This window comes from Globicephala melas, chromosome 3 (assembly GCF_963455315.2).
Source record: "Globicephala melas chromosome 3, mGloMel1.2, whole genome shotgun sequence".
Taxonomy (NCBI): Eukaryota; Metazoa; Chordata; class Mammalia; order Artiodactyla; family Delphinidae; genus Globicephala; species Globicephala melas.
In genome coordinates this window covers 115,619,187-115,637,754 of record NC_083316.1, presented here as the reverse complement: position 1 = coordinate 115,637,754, position 18,568 = coordinate 115,619,187, and the positions used below count along the sequence as shown (strand labels likewise).

Genomic DNA, 18,568 nt, shown 5'->3' with positions numbered 1-18,568 from the left:
TTAAGTGTAGAGAGGCCATGTCTCATCCTTGATTTCCCTAAATCCTGGCGTATTGTAGGTGGTTAGTAAATATCTGTTGAATGAGTATCAAAGAACCCAGTTGAGTAGGAAACAATGAATAGAGGAAGTGCTATTTGAGAGGAATAAGCAAGACACTCAGGGTTGAAAGGAGGGGAAGACAATGTATAAAACTGCATAGAATTGTTTGAGTTAGGCCGTTAAAAAATGGATTTTAATTTGACAGAGTAAAAGCAAGTGAAGAGGCAGTATCAAGGACCAAAGAAAGCGTGGGTGAGTTTGGCCAGAGGATGGGGTATTTGTGGATGAGGGGAGATAAGGCAGAGAATGTTAGGCAGGGACTTTGCTGTATCAGGTAGATCTGAACACCAGCAGGAGTATTGGTACTTGGGAGGGTAGCAAAGAAACCACTGAATGTTTTAAGGAGAGTGCCAACAGAATTGTCCTTGGGGATGCTTCGCCAGGCTGCAATGGCAGGAGGCATGGCACAAGGAGGGATCATGTATCTTTCCAGTGGAGATTACCTCTCATGATCTCCTAAGGTTCCTTGTAGCTCACAATGCTGGTGTCCGTGGAGTTCTGAAGGGTTTGCCTTCTCTCATAAATTTGAAATGGCAGGTGGAAAGAGTGTGTCTTGGCAGTGGTTTTTTGTGAGGTGATTTCTATCAAAAGGGATCTAGACCAGAAGCACTCAGTAGGGAGTGAATCCACTCATGAATGGTAGTAAGCACGAAGGCCAGAACTTGCAAGCACTGCCTGGGTACTTGTAGGGGACTTCAGAGTGTATAGCAGGTAGAGTGTATATAATCAAGTGACAGTTGTAGAGTTAACATTAAGTGCTTAGGATTGGGAGCATTGTGGGGAGGCACAGCTGGGGGCAGCATCAGCTGTTGTGATGACGGGTTGAAAGTATGAAGCAGGCTGCTTGTCAGGAGTGTACATATTAGCAGGTTTGCTGAAGCACCAACCTTGTGCCCAGTGGCCTGGAATATCCAGACCTCTCACCCATGCTTGGGTGGGCACCTGCAAGCACTGTCCCGCGAGGAACATGAAGCCAGAGCAGGGCAGCTGCTTTTATAAGCCTTATGTTGCATTGTTACAAAACTGGCTTGAGCCTGTGTTTGAGTTAAGTTTATCGGGAAACCTGAAACCCTTTTCCCTTGTTGCTGGCTTGGCAGTTGTTCTCATTTAAATCCTCCCCACGTTTGCTTAAGTCATGCTGCTGGTTATGGCCTCTGTTTTCTGTTCTGACTTGGGGAATAGGATAGGTAGGACTGCTCCATGGGTTTGGTTGGCCTACTGCTGGCCCCAGCCAAAGAAGGCTGTAGTGCATCTTTTCAGTGTGGTAGAAACCTTGTTTAACTGGCTGCCCTCTCAATTTGGATGCCCTGTAGGCTTCATTGTTATTGAACTTCTTGCAGCCTTAATGAGGCAGTCTCACATGAAAATTCTACAAAAATCATGTACTCACTTACCCTCTACAGAGCTCAGTTAAGTATGTACTGAGAGCTTAACACTCAGTCTAACCATCTGTAATGGTCCCTGTCCCATAGCTGGGAAAACTGAACAAGTCAGAGAGAGACAAGAGTCCAGCAAACACCATTGTTGAGAGTACTCTGGATCAACCCTAAGCATCCCACTTGCATTATCTCTTATTCCTCACAGTGAACTCTGTGAACTCTATGAAGTGAGTACTCTGAGCCCCGTTCTGTACATGGACCACAGAGCTTATTTTCCCAAGGTCTCAAAGCTATTAAGTGATAGAACTGGACCTGGAACCTGGGTCTTCCTTAGCCTGTGCCCTCTACCACTGGACTGGATAACTGCCCAGGTCACCCAAGTGCTAGAGGCTGTAGCTCCTTCTGGTGAGACGAGCAGTGCAGGTGAAGAAAGCAAAGCACAGCACTGCTTAGTAGGTCTCTTAATACTCATGATCCAAAACTTTAAGAGGCAACAAGTTGGGAGTGTCATTACATTTTGATAGCTGAAAGAAGGCTCAGGTAACTAACCTCATTTTGTTGTCCATGTTGCCTACATTTAAGGGAGGCCCTCTCACAATGAGGGGCAAGGACTTGGGACCGGTTGTTTCCTTGACTGCCTTCTCTACACTGTATCTATTGCTCCATTTGCATCTTTTCCCCTTCTGGTTTGCATTCTGCCCCTCTCCCTCAAAAAGGAAGGGATTTGAGTCCCATCCTTTAGAACTTATCTAGAGAGAAATTTGGCCCTAGGAATTTTGCTCCCCTCATACTTAAGGATTTCCTCTCTTTCCACTGCAGGGAGCATCCGAACTGAGGGGCTTTTGCATCAGGTACTGGGGAAATTGTAGAGGTCAGGAGTAGCTGGTACTGTTTTGAAATAATTCACAGAACTGTGTTTGGCTCTGGAGGTAACAGGTGTTGTAAAAGAGAACAAACAGCCAATTATGATGTTAGGAACCCTGGGGATTGATGTGGTGGGAAAAAAAGGATTAAAAATTATGGCACAATATCTTGGTACTTTGCTTTCTTAGCCCTCTTATTAAATTATGACTTCTGTTTGAGGAAAATAAATGAGAGCAAAGGGTTTGTTTAGAATACAATCTTTGTGTTTTAAATTTGACTAATGAATGGTTTTAGCACTTTCATTTGGTTCTCAGTCAACTTGTGTTCAAAGTGTCAATTAACCAATAAATATTGTGAAAAACAAGAGTCAGAAATGGTTGCCACTCTTGCTAATGAGCTGCTAATGAAATTGTGCCTGGGTGGGAAATGCAGGCACTCTAGAATCCCCAAGTCTTCTCCAGAAAATGAGCTGTAGTAGAACTAAGGTCCCTGACCCCTGGGAAAGGTGCACATTTAACTCCTTCGTTCCCAATTGCTGTTTTTCCCCTCCTCATTATTAAGAGAAACTCATTGCCGGTATCTTATGGTTAACTTCAATTGTAGTGAGACTTTTCAAAATGTGATTTTATTTGACTCAATAATTCCTAAGTGGGATTAGAGAGCTGGAAGAACTGCCTGGCCTTTGGTCTCTTAATGATTCTTTTCCTCTTCTAATTTTCTTTTCATTCATTCATTTATTTACTTATGGCTGCATCAGGTCTTTGTTGTGGCACGCAGGCTCTTTGTTGCGGTGCACGGGCTCAGTAGTTGCGGTGCAGGGTCTTCTCTGTAGTTGTGGCATGCGGGCTCCAGAGCATATGGGTTCTGTAGTTGTGGCTTGTGGCCTCCAAAGTGCATGGGCTCTGTGGTTGTGGCACACAGGATCTCTAGTTGTGGCGTGCGGGCTTAGTTGCCCCGTGGCATGTGGGATCTTAGTTCCCTGACCAGGGATCGAACCCACGTCCCCTGCATTGGAAGATGGATTCTTAACTACTGGACCACCAGGGAAATCCCTCTAATTTTCTCAAGTCTTTCCCCCGTCTCCTCATCCCCAACAGATACATGTATGCACAATTGAAAATGGATTGAAATCTGAATATATTTAACATTTTGTAGGGTTGAGAGAGTAGGGTGTGGGTGGGGGACTATATCTCTAAAAAAAGAAATGGCAGGAACTAGTAGACTATAGCAATCAACAGGATTATTGAAAACCAGTTCCCAGCATGGATGTAAAAGCTCAAGTGCTCTGATTAAAGGGCTGTGCTATATATCTGTTAGTCTCACTGGGTCTTCTTCTGAGCTAAAGAGGAACATGGAACACATTGAGGGTAGAGATAAAAGGGGAATGGAGGCAATCAGTGGGCTAGGAAACAGGTGTGGGATACCCATCCTGAGTCTCTGGGTGAAAGTAGCCCCTCTGCCCCTTCTCCCCTCTTCTCCTTTACCTGTGGATTTATGTGGGGCTCTGACAGGTCTCCTGGGCTGGTGCTAGGAGTCACTGCACATGCTTAAAGGTCTGGTGCTTTTGAGGGAAGGAGGACTGACCCCTGTCAGATAGAATTCCTAAGTTTTTCTGGTCAAAATACTGTCATCCCTTACTCCGTCTCACTCTTCCCATTCCCTACCCATTCCCCTCATTCAGGCTTGATTATACCTGATTAGGTCAAGTATAATAGCTTTCTAACTAGCCTCTTTGCTCCTTCTCTTTCTGTTATATGCTGAGCTTCAAATGGAGTTATTCATTGTCCCCTGAATATGCCCACTTCTTTGCTTGCCTGAAAGCTGTTCTCTGGACTTGGGACTCTAAATATTGTTACCCCTCTTCCTCGTTTACTTCATATTCCTCAATGGCAGCTATTGGTTTTGTTAATGTGGTATCTTTCCCAGTGCCCAACACAGCAGGTGGCTTTCTTCAGTGGGTACACAGTAAAGTGTGGTAGAAGGAATGCCTAGAATAGAGCAGGCAGGCTCTTACCTAATCCTCAGTAAATGCTTGTTGACTAGCCAGTTGTGGAAAGAGGCTCACGGTGTCCTGGATATGGTTACTTTGAGCCTTTGTCCTGATGGCTGTTCAGAGTACCTCTCCAACTGTAACAGGAAATCTTCCAAGTAGCATTGCTAGTCCTTGTACTTGGAGAGCACTGCTGTTGTGAATTCTGTGTACAGAGGTTGGTGCCCAGCTGTTGTCTGTCCTTCTTGAGAACTGGAAAGGAGACATTGGTTAGGTCACAGCAGATAAAATTTTGGAGGGTAGTTCTGGAATGTGATGGGAGCTATGAGGATAGCTGTTCCCAGAGGAAGACTGTGGAGTCTCTTGATCTGAAGGGCTTTAATGCAGGTGATGGATTTCCACCCTTGCTTGGAAGCCATGCCAGAGAACTCTTCTAAGGCCCTGCCCAGACTGTAGATTACAGCAGAGTAAAAAATCAGTTTGGAGAATATTTTTATTTTTTCTCATTTTGCCATTGTTTAGTCCTTTTAGAAAATGCATAAATGTAATGACAATACAGACTGGTTCACTCTGTGTTTTGCTGCTTACAAAAAAGGTCTCCATTTGTGTTTCCCTTCAAAAAACATTAAGCATTGGTTCAGGGTTCAGCACCCTAGAGAGGTTTGTGCACATTTTTTTGTTGCTGGTTCAGTTCAAGTCCTGCCTTGGAGACAGGATAGATGCTCATTTGTGTGAGGCAGGGATCTTGCCAGGACTTGTTTGGGGTTTTTGAATAAAAAAGCAGGAGGATAGGGCTGTGGTAGCCATGGCAACTGTGCTTGTAAAGTCTCAGCTCTGACCAGCCCTGGTTAGGAGCTTGGAGGTGAGTGGCATTGCTTCCTGTCCCATATTCCTCCTATTCTTTCTGGTCTTGGAAGTGGGGGCCAGGGGGTTGGCATTCAAGCTGACCTTTCTGGTGGCCTACTGTGTGCCTGGAGTTGAGCCTGAGCTGTGGGCACAAGTAATTGGTCCCTGCCCTTTAGAAACTCGGCATAATTGGGAATTTTTACTCTTGTAAAAATTTCTTTTAAAAAACACATACCTACAGGACTTGATAAATAAAATGTCTTTGTTTCATTCTGGTTGACATTTACCTTTTTTTTTTTTTTCTTTTTTTGCAGTACGCAGGCCTCTCAGTGTTGTGGCCTCTCCCGTTGCGGAGCACAGGCTCCGGACGCGCAGGCTCAGCGGCCATGGCTCACGGGCCCAGCCGCTCCGTGGCATGTGGGATCTTCCCGGACCGGGGCACGAACCCCTGTCCCCTGCATCGGCAGGCGGACTCTCAACCACTGCGCCACCAGGGAAGCCCCGACGTTTACCTTTTTGGGGCTGTGTTTCCTGAAGCACTTTTAACTTCTTCTGAGCACTGACACAGTGTTTTCTCATTTATTCTTCACAACAATCTAACACATTAGTGAAAGCAGACACGATAGATTCTTGTCATTTGACACATAAGGGCATGAATATTAAAAAATAAAAAGGAATTTGCCTGAATTTACCTGGCCCTCAAAGAAAGAGCTGAATGGGTAGCAGAGTTACAGTGCTCATGGTCTCATGGCCAGCTCTCATCTGAGCAGGCTGTGCCACGGCAGCCCTTGATTTTCTGCCATTGTGTCCAGGTTTGACTTGAAAGAGCCTAGAAGTCCCTGGAGGGAGAGGTTTCCAGGCAAAAGCCTACAGAGACACCTCCCAAAGACATATAACTCCCAAGGCATCTGATGCCAACGCAGAAACCAGGGCACTGTGGCATGCATCTCAATTGGCCCTGTCTCCGCTGAAGCAGGGCAGTCGGACTGCACAGCAGGCTCATTGTGGGCACTACCCAAGGAGGATGCTGCCACTCTGAGCCCAGGAGGGCTAAGTTTCTAATCACTGGGCACTTGGGTGAGTTGGGACAAATACTGAGTCAGGCAAGATTTGTCAATAGGTGAAACATCTTTTCCAGTAGTCACAAATTGGCTGTGGGCTGAATTCCATATATAGATATGTTTTGTTTAGCTTTTGTATTTTAAAATTTGAATGCTTTCAGAGGGGGCATTTTTTTCTCAGCCCTCACCACTCCCTGTTGTCTTACAGATGGCCTTCCTTACTCATCTCTCTTATTTGCCTGCCTCCCATGGGCATTTGAGTTGGCTTCTGCATCTTGGATCAATATTTCTTACCTGCCCTTCTACCAGTATTCCTCTTGCCTAGGTGTTTGATGGCCTCAGGCTTTCTAGGCTCATTTTCTTCTTTCTACCCTACCCAGAAATATCCTTCTGGATTTGTGTTTAGGCTCTGAACTTAGCTTTTTCTTGGCCCTTAGGAATACTTGCTGTCACCTTGTCCTATATCTGATAGCCTAATTGCTGTCCTGGGATTCAAAAGAAGTACTGCTATATCCAAATAAATTAATTTTTAAAACAACTTTATTGAGATAAAATTTATATACCATAAAATTCAGTAATTTAAAGTGTACCATGGGAATAATTCTTAAACCTCCTAGGGAATGTTGATAGAATAGATGGGTGGTTTCTAGACTATGGTGTTTCATGGACCAGAAAACTTTAAAAGAAAGTTCAGACCAAAGTCCGAACTGGACCAAAGGCCAGTTTCTTTACTTTGCTGAGTTAAGGGCCTTAACATAGAAACAACCCACTATCATCCACCATCATCATTATCTCATTTTATAAAAGGACATTTTAACACTAAAAAGATAGAAATGATGTAATTTCAGAAAAAAAGAACTCTTTTTTATATTGGACACTTCTAAATTCCTTGTTTCCAAACCACTGGAATGAATTGCCACAATAAACAAACCACTCAAAACTCAGCTTTAAAACAACAGTAATTTCTTTTTGTATAGCTTTGACTCTTAGAACCATAGTAATAGTTCACGTACCCTTCATATGCCCCCAAATAAAAAATTGAACCAACCAGGATGTGGAGGAATGGAAACAACAAAGTGGAACACAGACACTAACAAATGAACCAAATTGATAACATAATCATACTGATGGGGGTAGGGAAGAATGGAACTAACCTAAATGACCTTGTGAAATGATAACTTTGACTAGATACTGTAAAATTAAAGACAAAGGAGCTGTATGTAAATGCTGTAATCTAGTTTGTCAAATGTGTTTCTCACAGGGGTATGGGTTAGCAATTTTGCAACTACTTTGTATGTGTACTAGTATTGAACAATAAATATAATATTGCAGGTAAAAAGAACCAGTTTTCTCACTATTGGAGAAAGAAGTTGCAAATAAGGAAATGGGGGAGATGAACCCTGTGGGGCTGATTGGAATCTGAGGTATCAGTATAATCTTGTAGTTTTTAAGAGGTCCACAGACAAATAGATGTAGAAATACAGATGTGTATATGTGCATATATGTACACACACGTATAAATTTCTTATCTCTGACCCAGAGAGTGCCCAGAAGCAATGACAACCTAGTAGTAGTGAACACACCTATCATGCAGATCATGGTTTCTAAAGACTGTTCTTCAATAAAAAACTAGGACTCCTTGAAAAATGGTTGATTCCAGGGCTGGGAAAAGGAAAATGCAAGATAAACTTGGAGTATCTTATGGATCCAGAAAGTAAGGAAGTACTTGAAAAAAAGAAAATGATGGGGGAAAGGGACTTGCCAAAGGAACACAAGAGCTAACCTGAAGGAGCTCCTAGTTGCCAAAGCTGAAATAATTTGAGCAACAAAATAATGATAATATTGCATTATAACTCACAGAATAAAATATCCATGAGAACATATTGATAAAGCAAATAATTAAGTAGATGGAGGAGCAACAGTTTTTCCTTGTAGTGAAATTTCAATTAATAAATGTGTAAGGAAGGAGGGGAGTAGAAAATTGCTATTAGACTGTCTCCACAGTGGTAATTGTTGCAAACGGATCCCTCTAATGGTGTGCAAAGGTTTGAGGAAAAAGAGGATTTGTATAATCTTAGAATATTTCCCCCATGATCTTTTTTTAAACAATTCAGGGATTTTTAGTATACACACAGCATTGTGTAACCATCACCACATTTTCATCACCCCCAAAAGAAACAATGCTTATTAGTGGTCATTCCCCATTCCTCCCTTCCCCTAGCCCCTGACAACCATTAATTTACTATGTCTGTTGATTTGCCTATTCAGGACATTTCATATGAAAGGAATCATATGATATGTGACTTTTTGTATCTGTCTTTCAGTTAGTTTAATGCATTCAAAGTTCGTCCATGTTATAGTATATATCAGTGTTTCATTCCTTTTTTTTAAGTTACTGTGTATTTTATTTATTTATTTATTCCAGTTTTATTGAGATACAGTTTAATGATTTGAAGTATTTCATTCCTTTTAGTGGCTGAATAGTGTTCTGCTGCATAGATAGACCACATTTTGTTTGTTCATTTCTCAGAGTTGATGGACATTTGGGTTGTTGCCACATTTTGGCTATTACAAATAATGCTACAGTGAACATTCATGTACAAGTTTTTGTGTGAACATATGTTTTTAGTTCTCTTGTGAATATACCTAGGTGAAGAATTGCTGGGTTCATAGGGTAGCTCTTTGTCTAACATTTTGAGAAACAGCCAGACTGTTTTCTACAGTTTGGTAGTTTGCCATGATTTTTGTTTACCACAGTGGAAAATCTCAGTATAGATTACTTTTGTTAGTTGATCAAGACCAATATCACCAGTATAAGACATGTTGACATCACGAACCTTTTGATATGATACACTGAGAAGAACATGACATAATTTCTGTTCTTCTGTCAAGGTGGCATGATTTGAGTTTAATCATCACAAGAACCAGACAGTCCTGAATAACTGATAAGTATTTATTTCTTGAGGGTATCAGGGTCATGAAAGACAAGGGAAGACTGAGGAACTGTTGTAGAGTGCAGGAAACTAGGGAGAAATAACAACCAAAGGCCTTATGGGATCCTGGAACAAAAAAGGACCTTAGTGGAAACACTGGTAAGGTTTGAAAAGGATCTTTAGTTTGGTTACTGGTGTTAATTTCCCAGTAACTGTCTATGGCTGTATAAGATATTAACATTGGGAAAAGCTGTGTAAGTGATATATGGAAACTCTCTATACTATTTTTGCAAGTGTACATTTAAAGGTAGTTCAAAGTAAAAAGTTAAAAAAGGTATCCAGTCATTTATTCTTGTTCACATGTCTGCAGATAGGCTAGACTTGGCTGACTGTGGTTGGGCTCAGTTGGGTTCATCTCCAGTCTGCACTTTGGGTCCAGGTCTGCTCCATGGGTCTCTCATCCTTCTTGGATCAGAATGCTAGTAGAGCATGTTCTTCTCACAGTGTACACAATTCCAAGAGAAAACCCAAACACACAAGCACATTTCAAACATCTGTGGCACATTTCCTAACATCCTGCTGGCCAAAGCACGTCACAGGCCAAGTCCAAAGTCAAAGGTTGGGAAAGTACACTCTACTGCTAGTAGGAGGGACTCTGAGGTCACATGGTAACGGGGGTGGATGGAACAGAACTGGTGACAATGATGCAGTCTACCACCTATTTTTTCCCCCCTCAGGGAGCCAGGGTTAGGGAAATAGACACTGCAGTCTTTGCAGGCCTATTTGCCTTTCTGGATTCCTGTCTTATTTTCTGCTTGTCCCCTTCCCCTCTACCGCCCAATCCCTGCATGTATCTGGTGACTTTTGGCCTCTGTTTTGTTCTTCTCCAGTGTTCTGGTCCCTTCAGAGAGGCCCTAGAAGGAAGCAGGTCAGATCACACTCTCTAACTTGGCCTTTTTCCCAATGGGGTGAAAACATTTGAAATACTGTGTTTTCTGTTGCCTCTGCCACTGCTGCTGTGGCTGGTTTCATGTATTTTAAATGAGCGTAACCTGTATTTTAAGTTAATGTTATTGTGGTTGCTCTTGCCCCCTGTGGCGGCTTATGTGAAGGGATTAATTTTGGAATTTTCCCCAAATAAAATAAATGGATTCACATAAGATCCTAGTCTTTTCCTTGGCCAGCTTAGCACAGTCTAACCTGTTACGTTCTGAAACTTTTAAAGTCATGTACTTTTTCTCTTTTTTATTTCTAATTTCAAAAGTCTGAAAATTCAAGATATTATTATTACTGTTATTAGTACAATTACTACTAAAAATAACTATGACTACTAATTATTATGAATTATTATGAATCTACTTGTCCTAGTGAAAATCCTTGTTAGCATTTCCACACACCTCTAGATAAGCTAGGATTTTCTCTTTTCCATTTTTGATTTTTCACTTAATATATAATTATTGAGGGTTTACTATATGCTTGCATATGTGATAGACCCTGAAGATAAACTAAGATGTAACTGTTGATTGTGGTAAGTATTATTAAGAAAAAGGGTCATGGCAGGGAGTTCTCTGGCAGTCCAGTGGTTAGGACTAGGTGCTTTCACTGCTGTGGACCCGGGTTCAATCCCTGGTTGGGGAACTAAGATCCTGCAAGCTGCATGGGGTGGTCAAAAAAAAAAGAAAGAAGGAAAGAGAAAGAAAACGGGTCATGGTGTTGTGTGAAAGCCTTTAGATGGAAGCCAGATCTGGTCTGGGGAAATAGAGGATGCCTCTCAGAGAGGAAGCGACTCTTAGCTGGGATTGGAAGAATGAAGAGATGGAGGCTGGGGTTGGAAGGAGCATTCTGGGCGAAGGGAACAGCAGGTGGAATGGCCCTGTGGTAGGAGGGAGCATGGTTCCTTTCATGGAATGGAAGAAGGCTAGTGTGGCCTAGAACATGGGGAACGAGGAGTGGACAAGTTTGAAGAGGCAGGCAAGGAGCTAGATACTAAAAAGGGCCTCATTGACTAGCATGAAGATTTTCATCTTTAAGAACAGTAGGAAGCCATCAAAAGGTTCGAGGCAGGGGAATAACATAGTCAGATTTGTGTTTTGAAAGAAAAAAAAATCATTCATTGTAAAGAACAGTTTGATTAGGAGGTAAGAGGAGATAGTAGAGGCCAGTTAGAAGGCTTTGGCAGTATCCAGAAGAGAGATGGTGATGGTTCAGAGAAGGGCAGTGGTGGGGAGGGCAGAGAGAAAGGTATGCATTCAAGAAGAAAGAAGACATGTGGCAGGAGAAACACCAGATTTGGGAGATTGGGTATATGGGGTTTAAAGTAGAGAGAAGATCAAGGATGACCTACTTAGCCTTCAGCCGGGAAGATACTCTTGTTGTTATGTTGGTTTTGGATCTCTCCAGTTGAGATAATCTCTCCCTTTCATACGTTTGGAGATAGGATTTTTTTTTTTTTTTCCCTTGGCTGTGCTGCGCGGCTTGTGGAATCTCAGTTCCCGGACTGGGGATTGAACCTGGGCCACGGCAGGGAAAGCACCAAATCCTAACCACTAGACCACCAGGGAACTCCCTTGGAGATGGAATTAATGCTAAAAAAAAATTACCTCTTGCCCCATGATCATAGGAATAGGATAGAAGTTACCAGTTTCTTGTTCTTGCCAGTATTTGGCCTCATCTCTTCCCAGAACCAACTTCCTCAACCATTACCTTTATTTTCCTACCCAAACTGGGGTTCCAGTGGCACATCAAGACAGCAGCCTCCACAGCCCTTCCAGTTTTTCCAAGCTCTTCTGCTCCCTGCCTCCTGAATGCAGCCTGTCAGTTTCTGTGTCTGAGTCTTTGCACGAAAGGCACCATCTATTTGGGATTCCCTTTATTCCCAGTCTGGGTCTCACTTTTTGCATCATTTAACCCCCAATTCAGGGAGCCTCCCCAGAGATAGGTTTCCCCATTCTACTCTGAACATACCTTTTTAAAAAATCCTTGAGGCATTTTGGATGGGTTTGAGGTTAGAAGTGGATCATTATGCACATACACTCAGGTACTCAAGTTCCCTTTTAGTTCTTAGGCAAAGATATAGAAACTCCCTGCTGAAGTGGGATGGCAGGAACAGAACAGTTTGTCTTGGAGTGGTGTTTCCTCAGCTCCTTGGTTCTCTGATGGAGGCACAGTGGTTGGTGTAACTTGGAGTTTGCTATGATCCTGCCAGAATTGAGAAAACTTGAATTCTTGCTACATCATTACTCTTTTATGCTCGGGGTTTACCTCATCTTTCCAAGCTAACTTGTGCTATGCACTTCGCTTGAAGGAATTTTTCACATGCAGTGTCCCTCCAGGTACTGTATAGGTCATAAGTCTTCTCTCTTCTTGGCTTTTAGGTCATGCTGTTCCTGCAGGATCCCATGTGCGGCTGAATCTCCAGACTGGGGCAAGAGAAGTGAAACTCCAAGATGAGGACAAGCTTCGAAATAATTTGAAAGGGTTGAAAAAAGGCAAAAGGTATAGTGTCAACCCTAGGGACTGGGAGACTGACAGCTTTGACCCTGTAATACTGAGAGTAATGACAATGTACTGTTTCTTACCCAAATACACATGGCTTTAAATTTTTTGAAATTTAATAGCTTAGAATTTGTGATAAATCTGTCAGGGTTTTATGGATGTTTACTTCTATGGTCTTTGGAAAGAAATAGTTTGCAAAGCAAGTTGATACTTTAAAAAAGGCTGTAGGGGGAATGCTTAACCTGCTTTAAAAATGAAGCCATTTTTCCCAGTACTTTAAGAGTACCCATTTGAATCTCAACAATTAATGCACTGATTACAGATGAGTCATCTATTCATTAAAACAGGCCTGTTAGGCCTTCTGCTTTGCAGTAATACTTCCTTGGTGAACAATAAAATTGCATTTTAAAGTCTTTAATTCAGACCAACTTTTCCTCTTGTTAGTCTGTATTAAAACAGGCTTTCAAAAGTTCTCCAATGGTAAGAGTTGCCTTATTTTTTAATAATCAGTTTAGATTATTTGCTTTTGGGCAATTCGTAGTCTCTATTTTTCTGTTTTTTGCCTTGAATTACCAAGTTTTTTTGCTTGCTATTTCCTGTGTAAGGGAGAAGGAGGATGAGGCATGGGGTTGCAGGGGCTGCTGGAATTGTGCAGTTTGAAAGGTCCGTATAAATACCAGCCATGAAGTGTCTAACACAAGGACCAGCAAATTATGGCCTGAAGCAAAATATTGGGACTACTGCCTTTTTTTGTATGACCCAGAAGCTAGGTTGTTGTTAACATTTTTTAATGGTTGAAAAAAATTGAAGAAGAAAAATATTTCATGACTGAAAATTATTTGAAATTCAGATTCTGGTGTCCATAAATAAAATTTTATTGGAACATAGCCATGCTCACTCATTTAGGTATTGTCTATGGCTGATTTCTTGCTACACTGACAGAGTTGAGTAGTTAGGAAAATCACCCCATAAGGCCTACAAAGCCTAAAATATTATCTGATTATTACAAATAGTTTGCTGTCCCTGTTCTAATACGAGCATATCTCGTTTTATTGTGCTTCACTTTGTTGCAGTTCACAGATACTGCGTTTTTCACAAATTGAAGATTTGTGGTAACCCTGTGTCGAGCAAGTCTATTGCTACCATTTTTCCAACAGCATTTGCTCACTTCATGTCTCTGTGTCACGTTTTGGTAATTTTCACAATATTTCAAACTTTTTCATTAATATTTGTTATGGTGATCCTGTGATTAGTTCTTTGATGAATAGATCTTTGATGTTACTATTGTAATTGGTTTTTTGGTTTGTATTGGTTTTTGTCATGTATCTTTTTTTTTTTTTTTGCGGTACGTGGGCCTCTCATTGTTGTGGCCTCTCCTGTTGCGGAGCACAGGCTCCGGACGCACAGGCTCAGCGGCCATGGCTCACGGACTTAGCCGCTCCGCAGCATGCGGGCTCTTCCCAGACCCGGGCACGAACCCGCGTCCCCCGCATTGGCAGGCGGACTCTCAACCACTGCACCACCAGGGAAGCCCTGTCATGTATCTTTTAATTAAGGTACCTACTTTTTTTTAGACGTAATGCTGTTACACACTTAATAGACTAAGTATAGTGTAAACATAACTTATGTGCACTGGGAAGCCAAAAAATTTATGTGACTCGCTTTATTGCAATATTCACTTTACTGCGATGGTTTGGAACAGTGACCTCAATATCTCTGAGATATGCCTATTTATGTAAGTATTGGGAATCAATCATGGATTACTGAGTGGGGTTAGTGTTACTCAGTCCTTGGATTTTTATTATTTTAACAATATTTTGCAGTTAGATATGAGGCAGAAAGTTACCTTAGAGACCCAATTTTTACCTGAGTCTTTTCTTTTATATACCTGGCAAAAGGTCATCCATCCTGTCCATGTGGCACTCACAAGCCCACAAAGTAGCTTATTCAGATTTGGGCATTTTTCACTGTTGGAAAATTCAACTTTATATTATGATAGATAAGGAGCTATTTGTCATCCTTATAGTCACTCCAAAGTGGGAAGGATCTTTACTTTCCCCCATCTCTCCGTATAGGCCTGAACCTGGATTAACCCAGGTTATATGATGATTATTTTCTCAGAACCATCGAAGAAAGAATCAAATCTCGTTGTCGTAACCCCTGTCAACCTCCCTCCATCCCTAGCATGCTTATACATACATTTTTCAGTGTCTCAAAGTACTTAGGAAGTCTTTTCTCACATCTAAGTCAAGTCTTATTTTCTGAATAAGAAGACTATTTTTTCCTGGTTTAAGACTATTTTTTCCTGGTTTAGGAACTTGATGAATTTGGAGCTTTTTATTTGTTGGTTTTAATACTATGGGAAGTGATTTCTCCAATACCTGACCATAGATCATCAGTAGGAGCACTTATCGCTTTGTCTGTTGCTCCTGTCTTTTTATACTAGAAAGCAGAGCCATCCATGTGGTCTGTAGTAGAGACACCATAAGAGAAGAATATTCATCCCTACTCCTGCCTCTTTGCTTTTCTCCTTTGGAACATTTCTGAGGGCTCTGCCCTGGAATAGCCTCCAGGATATGCTGGACATGTCTTCTTCCTTCTCAGCATTTATAGCCAGCAGCAAACCTGTCTGAACAGAAGCCCAAAGGCGTTGACAAGGTGGTGTGGGTGTTCAGTGCTGTGAGCTCAGTGAGTCTCTGATTGCCTTTGGTGGTGACTTCCTTCTCATGGAGTGGACCTCATCCTGTGCTCCTTTAATTCCACTTTACAGTGTCTTCCTGCCTCTTTAGTTCTGGAATGGGAACATAGGCCAAAGGGCAGGGCTAGTTTTCAAAATTGTTATAATATTTTGCTTATTGACTTAATTCTGTTTTGGGGAACAAGATCCACAGCTTTCCATCAGATTGTCAAAGAAGTTGGTGATCCCACAAAGTTAAGAACCACTGGCTAGGACTTCCCTGGTGGCTCAGTGGTTAAGAATCTGCCTGCCAGTGCAGGGGACACGGGTTCGAGCCCTGGTCCGGGAAGATCCCACATGCCGCGGAGCAACTAAGCCCGTGTGCCACAACTACGGAGCCTGCGCTCTAGAGCCCGCGAGCCACAACTACTGAGCCCGAGTGCCACAACTACTGAAGCCCACGCGCCTAAAGCCCGTGCTCTGCAACAAGAGAAGCCACCCAATGAGAAGCCCGCAAACCGCAACAAAGAGTAGCCCCTGCTTGCTGCAACTAGAGAAAGCCCGCGCGCAGCAACAAATACCTAAGGCAGCCAAAAATAAAAATAAGTAAATTAAAAAAAAAAAAGAACCACTGGCTAGAGAGAGATGGGAATAGTCCATTCAGCCTAATCCATGGCAGCTTCTCCATTAGAGCTGCTGGATGTGTGACTGGCCACACTGCTACCTAGAGCTACAGTTCCTAAAGCCTGGGAGAGGTTTCCTGACTCTGACTTGTCCCAGAAGATTCTCTTGGCACTACCTGAGTTCAGTGTATAGTTGGCTCTCAGCAGGTTTTCCTCTTCCTCTTTGTGTGTTAGGTATGCCGTCTCCACTGGTTTTAGTCTGTATCCCTGTCAATCTCTCCATAGTACATCTCTATTTTTGCCTTGGAACAACCAGATTTTTGAGTCATCCTCTTATGTTTAGAGGGATAAGGGACAAACTGCATCCAAGTTGTTTCATTTTGGGTTGAGCATTTACCACGGTATAATATGGTATAGTAGTTAGGGGAGTGGGCCAAGGACAGGACCATTTACTTACTCCATTCATTCATTTCACAAAAGACCTATTGAGTGCCTATGTGCCAGGCACTGGGGATACAGTAGTAAACAAAACAGGCAAGATGCTAGCTTTATTGAGGTTGGCAGGCAGGAAAAGAGAGAAATAAGTATGCAAGTAAGGTAATTACAGATTATAATAAATACTAGGGAAGAAATAAGGTGATAAGTCCCTGAGGGAGGTAACTGTAGATAGGATGGTTTGAGAAGGCCTTCTCAAAGAGATGTTTGAACTGAGACCTGAAGTATGAGGGGCATTTAGTCATGCAGAGGGTTAGTTTTATAGGTTTATGGTTAGAGCATTTCAGGCAGAAGAAACAAGAAGATTTTCTGGCTTTGTTAAGGAAAGGGCTTTGTCAAGTTCAAGAAACAGGAAAATGATCAGGTTGACTAGAGGGTAGGAGAAGGAAGAAGACTAATATGAGATGAGATTGGGAAGCTATGAGGGGCCAGATCATGTGGAATTTTGAGGAGCATGTTAAATGTTCTTCATTTAAGTAGAATTGTAATGGAAAGCCATTGGAGGATTTGGGGTGGGAGAGTCATTTAATGTAATGTAGTTTAGCAAGATCATTCTAGTTGCTATGTATATGGAGGATAGATTGAAGGTGGACAAAAAAAGATGCACAGAGACGATTAGAATGTCATTTAAGTGGATCAGGCAAAACATAATGGTGGCTTAGTCTGTGGTGTGTGAAGGAGAGTGGATGAATTGGAGATTTAATTTGGAGGTAGCAGCAATAGGACTTGCTTACGACTTAGATGTAGGGGTTGGAAAAAGGGTAGGGTTAGGGGTTCAGGGTAAAGCCTCATTTGGGATTTGCACAACTAGGTACTTGAAGGTACTATTTATTGAACTAGAAAAGATTGAGAGAGGGACAGTTTTATGGGGAGAACTATCAAGACCTATGTTTTAGATGTAATAAGTTTGGGGGGGCCATTAAATATCCGAGATCCAAGATATATCAGTAGTTGTACAGGAGTCTGGCTGGTACTCAGAGAAGAGATTTGGGTCAAAGATGTAAATTTGGGCATCACTGCCTGATAGATATTTTAAAATATTTAGGTGAGAGGGTAGAGATAGAGAAGAAAAGATTGTCCAGGATTGAACTCTGAGGTGTTCCAGCATATAGGATTTAGGTAGGAGATAAGGAACCAACAAGAAGAGACAGAGAAGGAGTAAGGAAGAGGAAGAACCCGGAGAGTGTGGCAACAAGAAGCCGGGAAAGGAGAGTGTTTCAAGGAGGGAGGGGTGAACTGTGTAAATGCTGCTGAGTGGTTGAGGAACATGGCACTAGTGAAGAGTCCATTGGATTTGACCATCAGTTACTGGGAATTTTGATGAGCAGTTTTAGTGGGGTTGTGGGAATAAAATCCAGGTTAATGCATATGGCAACGGAAATAGCATTCAAGGAGGTGTGGATAGTGAATGAAGACAATGTGTTCATAAAGTTTTACTTAATCTGAACAGGAGCAGGGAAATGGCATGATAATTAGAGACTGTAGAGTCAAAGGAGTGTTGGTATGCTGATGGAATAATCCAATCAAAGGAAAAATTGATGATGCAGGCAGGTGGGAGTGGTATAATTATGGAGTTAAAGCTTTTGAAAAGGCAAGTGGGATCTCTAGCCTAAGTTCAGCAGGGGCAGGGGCACTGTCATCCATTCCAATAGTAGAGAAAGCAGAAAATACAGATTTAGGTGCAGGTTGGTGTATAGAGTGGATGATGGAAAGGTGAGGGAGTTCTTGATAACATCTGTTTTCCTCAGTGAAGAATAAAGTGAGAATAGCAGCTGAGGATAGTTGTATGTGTGCCTGTGCGTGTGCACACACTCATGTGTACCCACACATGTGCACACTTCTGTGTGTGCAGTTGGGGCTGAGAGTGGGTGATGATGGATAGCCTGAAGAATGGGACTTTAGGCAGTAAACAGATATACAGACATGACGGGATTAATCCTGACCAAGTATTGGAGGAAGGAGGAGATAATCTGCTCAAGTTATAGCCCTAAATACGTAACTCCCTCCTAGGGGTAAGGATCAGGGCAGTGGCATCCTCTTGCAGCTGGCAGTGGGTGATTCTCTGACAGGAAAGGGGTTCTCTTTCCTACCTTGTAGGGTTGTGGT

The 18,568-nt window shown here is 42.2% G+C and overlaps 1 protein-coding gene across 5 annotated transcripts in view; it reads left to right on the top strand.

Moving 5' to 3' along the window:
* The window catches only part of SIL1 (SIL1 nucleotide exchange factor), a 296,914-nt gene that overhangs the window by 192,843 nt on the left and 85,503 nt on the right, over positions 1 to 18,568 (top strand). For all 5 annotated transcript variants that reach the window (XM_060296274.1, XM_030869480.2, XM_070045202.1 and 2 more), the window contains one exon: positions 12,547 to 12,667. In XM_060296274.1, the coding sequence (XP_060152257.1) occupies positions 12,547 to 12,667 (121 nt within the window). The remainder of the gene's footprint in view (positions 1 to 12,546; positions 12,668 to 18,568) is intronic.